Source organism: Vulpes lagopus, chromosome 8 (genome assembly GCF_018345385.1).
Source record: "Vulpes lagopus strain Blue_001 chromosome 8, ASM1834538v1, whole genome shotgun sequence".
NCBI classification, from domain to species: domain Eukaryota; kingdom Metazoa; phylum Chordata; class Mammalia; order Carnivora; family Canidae; genus Vulpes; species Vulpes lagopus.
The window spans coordinates 39531268-39545525 of record NC_054831.1 but is presented as its reverse complement, the minus strand read 5'-3'; the positions used below and the strand labels follow the sequence as shown (position 1 = coordinate 39545525).

Below are 14258 nucleotides of genomic sequence, written 5' to 3'. Positions count from 1 at the left end.
AGCCAGGCTTTCCCCAGGGAAGACTTCCAGCTGTAATTTTAGACTGAGCGTGCAGGAGATCTGGACCTCTCAGGCACGACCTGGGTGTCCAAAATTGTTTATTTCTGCAGGAGGAGGTGCGGTGGGAGAAGGCGCCGGATCCGCCCCCTCACAATAGCTGGGAGGTGGAAGCGGAGGAAGAACTGGCCGAGCGGTGCCTCTTCCCAAGGCTCCTGAGTTCTTGTAGCCTCGCGGGCAGGCGCAGGACGCGACGCGGGTCCTGGGCGCCGGGCTGGCTAGAGGCCCTGGCAAAAACCACTGGCAGCTCCTGCTTTTTTCTCCAGAAGGAGCAAAGAGGCAGAGGCAGTTCTTTCGCGGGAGGGTCACCTGTGGCTGCCAAGCACTGGGAGGGCAGTTTTCTGTGGCCACATCTTGGCTCACACAGCAACGCGCCCTGGGCTCCCGCTGGCCTTGGCCTGGCAGAGATGTTTCTCCTTTCCGCGCTCCGGTGCGCCGCATGCGGGAGACAAACCTGGACCGCGGAGACCGGCGGAGACGGCGGCGACAGTCTGGGTCCTCTGTGCGCACCAGCCAAGGCGGCGTGGTGGCCTGAGCGCGCCCAGCGAGTGTCTGGGGTCCCAGAAGTGGTTGGCACGGATTCTAAGGTGGATAATTTAATACTTTACATACTAATTCGTTAAAACACACACACACACAGCCCACAATAGCAATACTAAAAATAGTGGAAAGACGGGAGCTGAATTCAGTTTCCCTAGCCCTTCAGCCCTTCCAAGCACACCTGCTTCCCAGGTGCGGGGGACTCTCTCGCCACATTTCACTTCCCTCTTAAAACGGCCAAGCCCAACCCAGCTGGTGCTCGGAGCAAAAAAGACCCGAGAGCGCTCCGCTAGGAATTCATGAGCCCAATCCGAGCTTGGTATTCACGTGTGTAATCAAGAAGCTGAATGGGGGGGGGCTCCTTTTATTTGCCCAAAGAAGCCAGCTTTTTGGTCTAGGTGTCCAAAAGATGTACACGGACACTGTCCTGGGAAGTAAGGGAAGGGGGCAAAGACAACACAATTTCTTTACATAAATTTCTTTACTCATCTTAAATTTCACACATTTCCAGGGATCAGCCTTAGGATATCAGTTCCAATTCAAAAATAGCTCTTTTCAAAAAGTATTTACTGTAGGACAGGAGTGGATGGATACCTTCTTTGGTAACTGGCAAAAAAATATGGGATGGAATTTATGGAAAATTCGCCATTCAATAAACTAATAAACAGCAGTTAGCAGGTGTCTGCGAAAAAGAGAAATAAATAGGATGCGGAAAGTAGTCAGAACTGTGTCAATAACAGAACCTGATTGTTCTGGTACTATTTAGGGGGGTGAGGAGGAGGGGAATGGGGAGTTTGGATTCCGGGAACCAACTAGTTGGTTTTGTGTTTCCAGGGTGGCACCAGCAGCCTCAGTAATAATTAACATCTGTACAGAGTCCTACAGGTTGCAAAGAATGTACCTATAGTAGCTCATTTAGTTTTAGTGACTGGAACAGCTAGCTGTGTGACCTTGGGAAAGTCACCTGCCCTCTCTGAACCTCGGATTTCTCCACTATAAAGTGGAAGTGCTACATAGACAGTAAGTCCCCTGACTCCCCTCCAGGGAGAGAAGCTTCCCAGTAGGCCCAGTGATTCAAGGAGAACTGAACTTTATCTGAGCCCCTTCCCTCAGCCTCATAAAGCCTACTGTGTAGGGCTTCCTTGGAACATATTTTCATATGATAAGCAAAGGTCACTTCAGGCACAGACGTTGGTGAGTGAACAAATGGTAACTGAAGCCCTTCCACGTCAAGAGCAAGTGATAACGTTTAGCTGTTGCTGGCCTGAGAGCCCGATTCTCCTCAGCATCAAGAGTTCTCCTCCGGGGTAAGACCCCAAGGCCTTCTCTCAAGGGGCTCAGTGCTCATCCATCTCGAGGAATTAGAGCGGGTTATACAATACCTACACAGTTGACCTCAGACTAATTTCAGAAGAAAGAAAACAGGCCACTGCCACTTATTTGCGTAACATTCACCCAAGGAGTAAAACAGATTTCTGTACCCAAATATCACCCCTTCTCTTGAGGCCCTTTCTTTTCCTAAATCTCCTAGCTTTAAGAATATATTTTGGAGAGAAAAGCATAGTATAAAATGTAAATTCCTTGCCTTGGTTAAGAAAGCATGGTGATCCCAACATGAGAGGAATAAAGCAGTGGATTTCCCCACTCTCCTGCACCCTCTCCCCTTGAGTGCTAAAACTGTAGTCCAATAATGACTTCCCACAAACTCGGGAACTTTTCCTCAGATAGAGAAGACCAGACACTCAGTTGGCTGCCAGGGAAATATTCTTGAGTTCAATGGGGGTAGGGACACATCTGCTCCCGTAAGTGAAGCCAGGGCAGCTGTGGACAGCTGCGGCCCTCTCGCTGTTCAGAATAAACATGTTGGGATCCATTGTGGCCTGATGGGGCTGAGCAGGTGATGGACTCTGGGGAGACCCCACAGAAAGGACACTGCCATCCATTTACTTCCCAGAGATGTTAGCTGAGTGGGCCGTGTGGCACGGCAGTGCAAGGGTATTGCGGTCAAACCACCGGTTATTGAACCTTTTTCTTTGTGCATGGCTGTTGCTGATTGTGTGCAATACCTGAACAATTCCCTAAATACCAGATTAGGTAGAGATCGAGTCCTTTCTCCACGGTGAGGTAGACTGCCAAGCTGAACAACTATCAAACTACATTCCCTTTTTTTTTACTCTTCCTTAATTATCCCGGGAATCTAGGTCAATGGAGGGTGAGGTTTCCTGTGAACAGGAGAGGGAGAACAGAAGTGTTTCACTATTTGGATAATTTCATTGATCTGAACAGGATTCAGAAAGTAGACTTTCGAGCTAAGATGGAGAGAGATGGCCTGCCCTATCTGGGTTATAAGAGTCACAGACACCCCAGTTTTCAGGAGCTACAAATATGGGGGAAAGGAGGGTTCCCCAAGCTGGAGCAAACACTGGGGACCTTTGAGCAGGGAGAGAGCCCTGTCAATGATCTGTAGATTCAAGGAGTGTCCATCTGCCTAGAGGAGCAATCCGCCCCTTCCTGCACCTCAAGCTGCTCCCCTTGCCCTGCCCTCCGCGCCCCTGCCCTCTCCACTTGCCGGAATTCTGGAAGCCCTGACCCTCTCGGAGGAATGTTGAATGGCCTTTACAATGTTAGCAACAAAGAGACGTCCCTTTGATAACTGAGTTGTGGCTGCCCTGTAGTCTTCCTGATGCTTTATTTACCTGGCTCTCTTTCTTCCCACCCTCTCCTACCCTTAAAAGCTTGCTTTAGCTCTGACTCCATGGGGTCACATTCAGCCTCAGCTCAACCCCAGCCCCAAGCTTTCCACCACTGTGCCTCCTCCAGAGCGATTTGCTGAAGGCTTCTCTGGTGGGGCAGCTGGTTGGAGACCAGAGGTACTGGCTGGAAAGGAGCCTTGAGCAGAGAGGTTGGGGATGACCATCCCAGGCGGTTCTCAGCTCAGGCCAAAAGTTCTAAGAAAGCCACCAAGTACCTTGGGTCTGGTACTGAGAAAACTCACCCCTGAGGCTCTGATGCAGGTGGCACCTGCCTTCAACAGGCCACACATTTACACCCAAAGGCTGATGGGGTCCCATCCAGAGCAGGCCTCCAGTGGATAGGCACCTGACAAAGATCTGCCAGAGGCTAAGCCATCATCACGATGAAAAGACACCCAAATCCCTGGGTGGTGCAGTGGTTTGGCGCCTGCCTTTGGCCTAGGGCGCGATCCTGGAGACCCGGGATTGAATCCCACGTCGGGCTCCCAGTGCATGGAGACTGCTTCTCCCTCTGCCTGTGTCTCTGCCTCTCTCTCTCTGTGTGACTATCATAAATAAATAAAGAAAAAATATTAAAAAAAAAAAAAAAGAAAAGACACCCTAGCTTCTTTCTCATCAGCCACCTTCTACTACTCTCTGCTCCTGCCACCCTGCCCTTTGGGGACCCAGATGGGCCTCTTGGATGAAGGGCAACTGGATGTGAAGGGACACTCCCAATCTGAGGAGCTTGTTCAAAGAAATCAGTATAGGCTCCCTTCCTCTCACCAAATAGCCAGACCCAGGACCTAGGAGGGGGTGGTGTACTTGTTACTGCCATGTAGGCCCATTTTCCATGAAGAAAACCAATTGTTTTTTTCACCATGATATCCTTTTTTCCAGCTCTTGCACCCCAATTGAGCCTCAGGTTTACCTGTGGTCCAGCCAGCTCTGGAGTCTAGCATGACCCCTGGGGCCAGAGCAACCCTGGTCGCTCCCAAAGCATTTGGGCGGGCAGACCAGAGCCCTTTCTCAGGGGCAGAGCACAGAGACACAGCTGGAAAACCGGGACAATTAGTCAGCGGCCCGCGGCCGAGCCATAAAAACGCAGGAAGCGGCCACTGCAGGGCGGAGGGAATGGCTGTCCCCAATAAAGTGATTGTTCCAAAGAATGCCCACATTCCGAAGACACAGGCTTGAGCCTGGGCCTCGGCTTCCAGAGCTCAAGGCTTGGGAGGGGGCTGGGAATGGGGGGGACAGAAAGAGGAATTGTGTCTCCAGGAAGAGGAGGAAGATGTTTGGTAGATCAAAAGTCTGCAGTGCCCACCACTTAACCTCCCACATTCCCACCCCATCAGGACTGCAGACTCCCACTTTCTCTCCCTCTCCCCCAACTCAGTGATTTGGGTTCTGTAATGGGGCTTGCAATTTATTTCCTATTTTATTTCCTGAGAGGTCCAATGACACTCAGCTGTCTGGGCCAGGCCAGTAGATCAATGGAGGACCTGCTCCTGTCTCCCACCTCTTGAGTGCTCAGCTCTCTGACACCCCCCCCCCACCCCTGATTTTTAACCCTCTTTCTTGGGAGACCAGCAAGCAGGAGATCCCACACCCCTGGGTTAGTTCAGATCTTACTTGGGCCTGGCCTCTTTCCACTATGCAGCTTTGGTGGGTGTCATCTGTAAAATGGAGATGACAACACCAGCTTTGTTCCCCATCTAGGGAGATGTGAGGATCAAGGCAGATAAAGGGCACTGGAAGGAGCTCTCCAGAGATGAGAAGGTAAAGTGACAAATACCAGAGAGCGCTTGACAATGAGAACCGACAAGTGCAGATCTGGAGTTGAGTGGCTAGCGTCCTGCTGGTTCCAAGAGCCCTTCAAAAACACGCAGGCATCTTGCCCAGTCCGTGGATCGGGCCGCTGCAATTCTCAAATCCTGGTCCGTCAGCACAGTCCGGGCTCGTACGTAGAGAAGGGTTGGAAGGCTCCCGCGGGTCTGCTGCCTGCAGTGGCTAAAACAGAGGCGCGTGCCCAAGACGTAGCTCGCGGGGCCTTGCGCTCCAGTTGGGGCAGTTCACAAGCCAGGCCCTGCCACACAGGTCCCAGCAGCCGCCACCAAGCCCCGTGCCCCTGACACAGTGAATCAAAACCAAGGAAGATCCTTTCCCAACTCTTCCCCATTCGGAGCTCTCAAGAAGCAATCGGTAATGGCCTAGGTTCCCTTCCCCTCTCCTGGAGATGAAAGACAATTTTCTTCGGATAAAGCTTTGCTTTGTAAAGCAGAAAGTATTTTTAAGACAAAGTTATGACATGTACCTACGTACATATTATCAGAAACTCTGGCTCTCTTTTCCTTAATTTTTAACCACTCATTTAAGTAAACCTCTATGTGTAGGCTCGCTGAATTTTTGCAGACAACATACTGTGTCACCTGTACCCTGCTCAAGAAATGAGAACTTTGCCAGCACCTTGGTTTGACTGTGCTGACTCTTGGATGCAAACGCTCTTTAAAACATTAGTTGCTTTAATTTAACTGAAACCCCAAATGTGAGATGAACTCCGAGATGCAACCTGAAGCTGGGGTCATAATTTATCTCGTGGGAGAGGCAAGAGGTTTCCTTGGGGGAAGAAAAAATCCGATTAGCAGTGACAGTTGTTTGGGGCCCCGCTCGCAGTCGTTCTGGCCGAGAGCTCAGACAGGGCAGGAACCGGGCCCATCTCTTAGGGTTCCGCCGGTCATCTCCCCCGTTGGTCAAAACGTTGTCATCGGAGCAATGGCTTCCCTTTTCTTTTCTCTTTGGTGTAGAAGGAGCTTCTTGGTGCCCACCACCCGACCCCGCTAGTGCATAAACACTATTATTTAGTCTCCAAGCCCAGATTCCCATCAAGATAGTTCTCTCCCCCCACCCCCTCTTTTGCAAGTCTCTTGATTTCATTCTTTGAACCTGTGATTGGAGGTTAAAGTGCACCAGGTTGGAAGGAGGAAGCTCTCAACAATAAAGGTTTGAATATTTAGCTGTGATCGGGTCCCGCGTGCTCCCCCCTCTCCTTATCTTTTAAAATGCAAATCGTGTTTCGGGGGGTTGTGCGCAGGGTGCGCGCTGCGCCTCGACGTCTCCAGCCATTGGTGTCTGTGTCATTACTAATAGAGTCTTGTAAACACTCGTTAATCACGAAAGGCCGCCGGCCCGGGCTCCGCACTCCAGCCTGTGGCGGGTCTTCCCCGCCTCTGCAGCCCAGTGCGAAGGAGGTGGGAGGAAAGGAGGAAGAAAGGGAGGAGGGAGGAGGCCGGCCCGAGGGAGGGACCGCCTCAGAGGCGAGGCGCCCGAGGAGCCCGCGGGACTCCGCCGGCCGGGGCGCCCGCTGCCGCCGCTCGCCGCGCCCCGCCGCCCCTGCGCCCCTGCGGCCTCCGGCAGCCTCCAGCGTCGGCCCCCAGGCAGCATGGTGAGGTCTGCTGGGGGGCCCTCGCCACCATGTACGTGAGCTACCTCCTGGACAAGGACGTGAGCATGTACCCCAGCTCCGTGCGCCACTCCGGCGGCCTCAACCTGGCCCCGCAGAACTTCGTCAGCCCCCCGCAGTACCCGGACTACGGCGGCTACCATGTGGCGGCGGCGGCCGCGGCGGCCGCGAACCTGGACAGCGCGCAGTCCCCGGGGCCCTCCTGGCCCGCCGCCTACGGGGCTCCGCTGCGGGAGGACTGGAACGGCTACGCGCCGGGGGGCGCCGCGGCCGCAGCCAACGCCGTGGCGCACGGCCTCAACGGGGGCTCGCCGGCCTCGGCCATGGGCTACAGCAGCCCCGCCGACTACCACCCGCACCACCACCCGCACCACCACCCGCACCACCCGGCCGCCGCGCCCTCCTGCGCCACCGGCTTGCTGCAGACACTGAACCCCGGCCCTCCGGGGCCCGCAGCCACGGCCGCCGCAGAGCAGCTGTCCCCCGGCGGCCAGCGGCGGAACCTGTGCGAGTGGATGCGGAAGCCCGCGCAGCCGTCCCTCGGGAGCCAAGGTAGGCGGCGGCGGGGGCTGCGGGGGCTGCGGGGCTCGGGGCTCGGGGACTCGGGGGCTGCGAGGCTGCGGGGGCTGCGGGGCTCGGGGCTGCGGGGCTGCGGGGGCTGCGAGGCTGCGGGGGCTCGGGGGCTGCGAGGCTGCGGGGGCTCGGGGGCTCGGGGGCTGAGGGGCTGCGGGGGCTCGGGGGCTGCGGGGCTCGGGGCTCGGGGGCTGCGAGGCTGCGGAGGCTGCGGGGGCTCGGGGGCTGCGAGGCTGCGGGGGCTCGGGGGCTCGGGGGCTGAGGGGCTGCGGGGGCTCGAGGGCTGCGGAGGCTGCGGGAGCTCGGGGGCTGCGGAGGCTCGGGGGCTCGGGGGCTCGGGGGCTGAGGGGCTGCGGGGGCTCGAGGGCTGCGGAGGCTGCGGGAGCTCGGGGGCTGCGAGGCTGCGGGGGCTCGGGGGCTCAGGGGCTGCGAGGCTGCGGGGGCTCGGGGGCTCAGGGCCTGCGAGGCTGCGGGGGCTCAGGGGCTCGGGGGCTGCGGGGCTGCGGGGGCTCAGGGGCTCGGGGGCTGCGGGGGCTCGGGGGCTGCGAGGCTGCGGGGGCTCGGGGGCTCGGGGGCTGCGGGGCTGCCGGGGCTCGGGGGCTGCGGGGCTGCGGGGGCTCGGGGGCTGCGAGGCTCGGGGGCTCGGGGGCTGCGGGGGCTGCGGGGGCTGCGGGGCCAGCCGCGCGTCTGGGCGGACGCAGGCGTCCGGAGCTGGCAGGGAGCCCCGCCGGGCGGAGACGCACTCGGCCGGCCTCGCCTGCGGGGCTTCTCTCTGCGCCTGGGTTGGCGCGGGGCGGGAGCGAGGACTCTGGGCTCCCAACCCGTGTTCAGTGTAGGGCAGAGGAGAGCCTTCCTCTTTCCAGCGGTCCTCCATTCGTACGGTCCCAGCACTCTCGGGACGCTCCCAGGGTCGTCGGGGAATACGGCTGTGCAGGAGCGGGATCGCGTCCTCCGCACTCGCTGCCGCCAGCGCTCGGTGCGTAGCTTCGAGCCCCGGGCGAAAGGGAGCCTCGCTCTGCACGGGGCCGAGCTTTAGAGCGTTTCCCTCCACGCCATCAAGGCACTCAAGAAGAGTGGTGGCCCGGAGGACTGGGTGGCTGTGCTTGGGGTTCGGCCATTCGGGCCAATTCAAGGGATCTCGAGAGCTCTGGCAAGCAGGGAGACCGGGCCAAGCTGCAGTTGCAGCAGAGGCCCCAGGAGCCAAGGAGAAGGGAGCGCGCCCCGTCATTGAACCTTGGATTTGCAAAGGAGTTAGTTGAGTCAAAAGCTGGAGGGCTGCGGGCAAGAAGTCCTGAGAGTCCCCCGCGGAGGGGGAAGGGGATTCAGCTTGGGCTCCAGACAGGGATCATTTCTCCCATTCTCCCACTCCTCCTTCCCAGGTCCCAGGGGTGTGTGTGTGTGTGTGTGTGTGTGTGTGTGTGTACACGCGCGGCTGCGTTCAAGAAGCTTGCTCAGGAGATGTCCCTGCTGCAGACATCCTAGGTTTGCCGGAATGTGGGGGCTCCTTAGTTCCGGGTCTGCCCCTCCTGGTATGGGGTTGTGTGTGTCAAAGTGGGAAGGAAGTGCGAATGCGAATACGTGTGGTGGGAGAGTCCTGCTGGCTCCTTTTTGCACCCCTTGAAGTCTTCCTAGCCCTCTGCACTTCCGCTTTTTTCTCTTCCCTTCTTTCTGGCCTGGCCCGACCCGCATGCAGGTTATGGCCACTTTTCAGACTTTTATAGCCAATTACAACCATATAAATCAGAGAAGCCATTGGGGGCTGTCTCTGGGCATCGGTATTTGCGTCACTGGGCACATGCCGGGTGGGAAATGCCGCCGCCCAGGGAGAAGGCCACGGGGCCAGCCTCGGGGAACCTCTTCTAGGTCCCTTCCCCAAGAGGAGGTGCTCCCGTCTGAGCACAGCGCCTTCTCTGCCTGGGGGTACAACTGGCAGCGATCGGGGGCCCTAAGGGAGACCTTTGGTGTGTCCTGGGAGAGTGGCCCCGGGGCCGTCCCGGGCGGGGGAGAGGGGGGTAGCCACAGGAGCCCAGGCCGCGGGGTCAGCAGATGAGAGGCCGCTGTGATGTCCCGCGCGGAGGTGGCAAGGCCGCAGTCGGCGCCGGGCGCCCTTGTGATGTTAATGTCTTGAGGCCGCGGCCCGCGGGCCAGAGCCCGACTTCTCTGCGGAGCATCATCTGTCAAGGGGCTAGGGGGTTGGTCCCCGGCCCGGCCCGCTTTGATATACACCTTCCCAGCCCTGCCATTGTCTCTTTTAGGGCCCGGAAAGAGGGTGGTGACTTTCGCAGTCAATAATGAATTCTCACAAGTCCCTCTCATCTCTCCCCTCCTCCAGCCCCCTCCTCGGTTCCCAGGGGGTGCGGGGCGCCTCCAAGGCCCTTGGGGCGCAAGCCGCAGAGCGCGCAAGGGCCCGGGTCACCGCGTTCCCGGCCGGTCAGGGGTTCTACAAGGGGAGCACTGGAGCCAGAGCCGCGCGCAGGCACCCCAAGGCGAGCGTTGCTACTGGGCTGTTCAGCGCGGAGAACTTTTCGCGCCCCGGCTCCCCAACCCTTGGGGGTGTCCTTCAGGCTCCCAGCTGGCTGCGGTGTCGGCCGCGCCTGACGCTACCTGCGTGACCTGGTCTGATTCTCAGTTTCCTTATCTGTAAAACGGGGCGACTGCCGCTGGCAGCCCCGAGTGGGCTCGGGGCGGCGACGCGTGTGAACGCGCCCTCCAGCTGGAAAGCTCTCAGGACGTGTTAGTTCCCTTTAGTGTCTTACAGGCTCGGGGTCGGGGCCGCTGCGCCCATTCAAATGCGCCTGCCGGGCCGTGTTTATGTTAATGCGCCTGGCGGGGAGGGGGATGAAAGCCGGGGCCGCCATTTGCTCAGTAGTGGTAATTCAAACAGAATGCGGTTGTTATTAAGGCATTGAAAGGGCTTTTCTTTGATAAGATCGCCTTGTCCTGCATTGTTTGCGACTGTGTTCCCCTTTCAGCGGCTCGGGGGAGCTCCCTCTGATCCGGCCTGTATCTTCCCAGGGCGCTTTTGTTGTGGTTTGCAAAGGGTTTTACCTGAACAAAGTCGGCCTGCGGAGCATTAAACACCTCCAGGAGACTCCCAGACCCTTTAGATCTTCCTGTAGGACTGGGCATTGGGCGACTGAACCTGTTCGGCTGCAGGAAGACCAGGACCTGGGGCCCACTAGGAGGGAAGAGCTCCTGGCCAGGGCCCAGCCGAGGGTTGACCCAGGGCAGACCCGGTGGAGACGCCAGGCTCGGGCCTGCTCCAACCGCGCGACGGGCACTATTTGTCAAGGCCCTTCAGTAAAACAATCAACCTGAGGTTTAATATGTTGACTCAATCCAATGAGCATAGATCACTGGTCAGGATAGCTCTGGCACAGTCTGTAGCAGAAATAAATGGGGGATTAAAAAAGAAAAAGTGACAAATGCCCAACCAGGTTCTGCCAGGTAGACGGTGCTGCCAGCGGGAGGGGCTCTCTGCCTGCCAGACCCCGGCTCAGAATTCCATCAGTTGGGCCTCGTGGGCCTGGGAGAAGACTCTGGTGACCCCAGAGAATCTATCAGCTCCTGCACCTGCCTTTCCACTTGTAATAAAGCAAACAGAAAGTAGCGCCGCCACCCCACACATTGTGCCCGACCTGTGCCCAAGACCTGAGCTGTTCTTGGGGAGGGCTTCCATCTCTGGTGGGCTTGAAAATCCGAATATTCCCAGGACGCCGGAGATTGTGTCCTGCCCCGCTTCCCTTTGGAAATTGCCTTCTCTAGGACAATATTTGGTTTACCAAAAGGGTGGCTGGGTTCAGCTATCGAAAGCCTCTGAGATTTTAGTTTTTCTTCACTTTTAAAAACGACTTAACCCTGAGGTTAGTTTAGTTGTCTTGGATAGCCTTGCACCCTGCCATCAGGACCCCCTGGGGGGTCTTGTCAGACTCCGCAGGAACCAGCCAAACCCTGGCCCCCTGGGGCGGCGGAGGAAGAGAAATGGCCCTGGGGTTAGGTAGGTTTGTCATTACCCATGACTGATGGGCCGCCTTGCAGTTCTCAGCCCTAACTTCTCCTTCCTCCGCAGTGAAAACCAGGACGAAAGACAAATACCGAGTGGTGTACACGGATCACCAGCGGCTGGAGCTAGAGAAGGAGTTTCACTATAGTCGTTACATCACCATCCGGAGGAAAGCTGAGCTGGCCGCCACGTTGGGGCTCTCCGAGAGGCAGGTGGGAACCGCCTTGCTCCCTCCGGGGCGCGATCACTGGCTGCGGGTGGGTGGGGGTGTTCCTCGTGCAGAGTTAGAAGCCGGACCCCAGGGGATCCCTGGGTGACGCAGCGGTTTGGCGCCTGCCTTTGGCCCAGGGCGCGATCCAGGAGACCCGGGATCGAGTCCCACGTCAGGCTTCCGGTGCAAGGAGGCTGCTTCTCCCTCTGCCTGTGTCTTTGCCTCTCTCTCTCTGTTTAACTATCATAAATAAAAATAAAAAATTAAAAAGATTAAAAAAAAAAAAGAAGCCAGACCCCAGAATCCACCTAGTTCTGTGAGCAGATTAAAGGAGGCTAGAGGGGCGCCCGGCTGGCTCAGTAGATAGAGCATGTGACTTTTGATCTCACAGTTGTTGAGTTCAAGCCCTACTTAGGTGTAGGGCTTGCTTAAAATAAGTAAGTAAATAAATAAAGCAGGAGGATGGAGAACATTTCCTTCTGAATGCTTTTAGAAAAGGCTCCTTCTGCCTCTAGTTGTCTTTTCTGGATTTTTTTTCCTCTCCTATTTTCCAGGGGGAAATGCAAGAAAAAAAACTGAGTAGTAGTCTAATCTGGAATTCTATTTGGGTGATAGAAGACTTAAAAGACCTATTTTCTTTGTGCCCAGCACAATAGGGGGGGGGGATTAATATAAGAGTCCAATCCCTGCCCATAAATACTAGAGGGAGGCTTGACTCAGGAACACTCTATATGGTTTAGAAAAAAAGGAAAACAGGCCAAATCCACCGCTGGAAGCCCCATGTTAAATCTCATTCTCATGGGGTGTCTGGGTGGCACAGTCGGTTAAGCATCTGGCTCTTAGTTTCAGCTCACCTTGTGAGATCAGGGTTGTGGGAATGAACCCTGTGCAGGGCTCCACACTCTGTGCAGAATCTGCTTGAGCTCCTCTCTCCTCCCTCTCCCTCTGCTCCTCCCCTCCCTCGTGTTCTCTCTCTCTCTCTCTCTCCCCCAAATAAATGGTTACATCTTTTTAAAAGATCTCATTCTCAGCTTTAAAGTGAGGAATATTACATTTCAGTTAAGTTTTGAGAGGTCAAAGGCTGTCATTTTGAAGTACATCCATGCTGGCCTTCTCTCGCTTGTTGTAGAAAGGGCTTTGCAGTTTGTTTTCCTTAGTTCTGAGACGCTGAACTCTCCCAGTAAAGTTATAGATAAAGGTTGCTTTGTAACGAAACCTGGTGAGAACAAGGAGGGAGGAAGGCTTTTCTCTCCTGAGGCTGTGCTGGGCTCCGGAAGGGCTCTGGCACTGAGCTGTCATGGGGCTCTCGGTTGAAAGGCTGGGAGAAGGTGTGGGGGTCTCTGAGATAGAGAAGGCACTTCTATAGTTGGAGAGGGAAGAACTGCTGCTAGTGCAGAAGGCCATCCTCCCTACACCAGCTTTTTCACCACCCTCTCTTCCTCCCCCCCCTTTCCATTTCTAGGTTAAAATTTGGTTTCAGAACCGCAGAGCCAAGGAAAGGAAAATCAACAAGAAGAAGTTGCAGCAGCAGCAGCAGCAACAGCAGCCGCCCCCGCAAGCCCCACCGCCTGCACCGCAGCCTCCCCAGCCCCAGCCGGGTCCTCTGAGAAGCGTCCCAGAGTCCCTGAGTCCTGTGTCCGCCCTGCAGGGCTCGGTGCCTGGCTCTGTCCCCGGGGTTCTGGGGCCAGCGGCGGGCGTGTTAAACCCTACTGTCACCCAATGACCTACAGTGGCCTGCAGCAGCAGAGCGATTCTGGGCTGAGCCATGAGGAGCACAGACTCTGCTAGAATCCTCAGGAGAGACCCCCCTTCCCTCCCCTCCACAAATGTACACCAACTTACCTAGCTCTCAGAGAAAAACATGGGGGCCAGGAGCAAGGACAAGTGGGGTTGGAGGCCTCAAGAAGACATTCTCCCAGATTTTTACTTCTTCTGGCCGGACTTTCTGCCAGCGAGGAGATGGGATCTGACAACCGGGGCTTCATTTAGTACTGGCAAAAGCATCGCCTGGACTGGCTAAACAGACCAAGCCTTCGTACCCCTCCTCCCCAGCTCTTGGCCTTCCAAATCTGCCGGATGCATCTCTGGTTGAAGCTGAGGGGAGAGAGGGACTCAGGGGGAACCCAGTGCTTGAAGCCAAGGTGGCTACTTGCCTACCGCCTGCCATTCAAGGGTCAGCTGGTTCCTCCTGCCGCAAGGGCAGGCAAGATTTAACTACAAAAGTCAGAGGCAGCTACGATAGATACCTGGACCCACCAAAGACTGAAGAACCCCCAGGTCTTTGTCTTTCTTCTCTTCCCTTCCCAGACCAGGAAAGGCTTGGCTGGTGTATGTGCGGTGTATGGTGTGAGGGGCGTGGTTACTGGACTCCAGGCCTGACCAGAGGGCCCAGGACAGGGCCTTGTTTAGAAAGCCTGTCACCAGAGCTTCTCTGGGTTGAATGTATGTCAGTGCTATAAATGCCAGAGCCAACCTGGACTTCCGGTCATTTTCACAATCTTGGGGCTGATGAAGAAGGGGAGTTTTTGTTGTTGTTGCTGCTGTTTGGGTTGTGTAACATCCAACCCAGCCTTTAAAAAGCCTTCTGGATCCATGGGGAGAGAAGTGATATGGTGAAGGGAAGTGGGGGTTATCTGAGCACGGTTGAATTTTTTTCTAAAAAAAAAAGGGGGGATAAATGAG

The 14258-nt window shown here is 56.4% G+C and overlaps 1 protein-coding gene across 2 annotated transcripts; it reads left to right on the top strand.

Moving 5' to 3' along the window:
* Nucleotides 1-6473: 6473 nt before the first annotated feature.
* Nucleotides 6474-14041, top strand: CDX2 (caudal type homeobox 2). Of its 2 annotated transcripts, none has more exons than XM_041764913.1 (3): nucleotides 6474-7341; nucleotides 11432-11573; nucleotides 13039-13183. In XM_041764913.1, exons 1-3 carry the CDS (start codon nucleotides 6801-6803, stop codon nucleotides 13181-13183), a joined length of 828 nt encoding a protein of 275 aa, XP_041620847.1. In that variant the 5' UTR covers nucleotides 6474-6800. The 2 variants fall into 2 exon arrangements, with proteins under 2 accessions (XP_041620847.1, XP_041620846.1); XM_041764912.1 differs by having other exon boundaries at nucleotides 6492-7341; nucleotides 11432-11577; nucleotides 13039-14041.
* The last annotated feature ends 217 nt before the right edge of the window (nucleotides 14042-14258 follow it).

What these genes read in the sequence shown, in the direction of transcription:
- CDX2 (XM_041764912.1), top strand. Translation starts at nt 6,801, where the DNA reads ATGTACGTGAGCTACCTCCTGGACAAGGACGTGAGCATGTACCCCAGC. An exon ending in GCCGTCCCTCGGGAGCCAAG is followed by an intron (nt 7,342 to 11,431) that starts GTAGGCGGCGGC and finishes CTTCCTCCGCAG; the next exon opens with TGAAAACCAGGACGAAAGAC. An exon ending in TGGGGCTCTCCGAGAGGCAG is followed by an intron (nt 11,578 to 13,038) that starts GTGGGAACCGCC and finishes TTCCATTTCTAG; the next exon opens with GTTAAAATTTGGTTTCAGAA.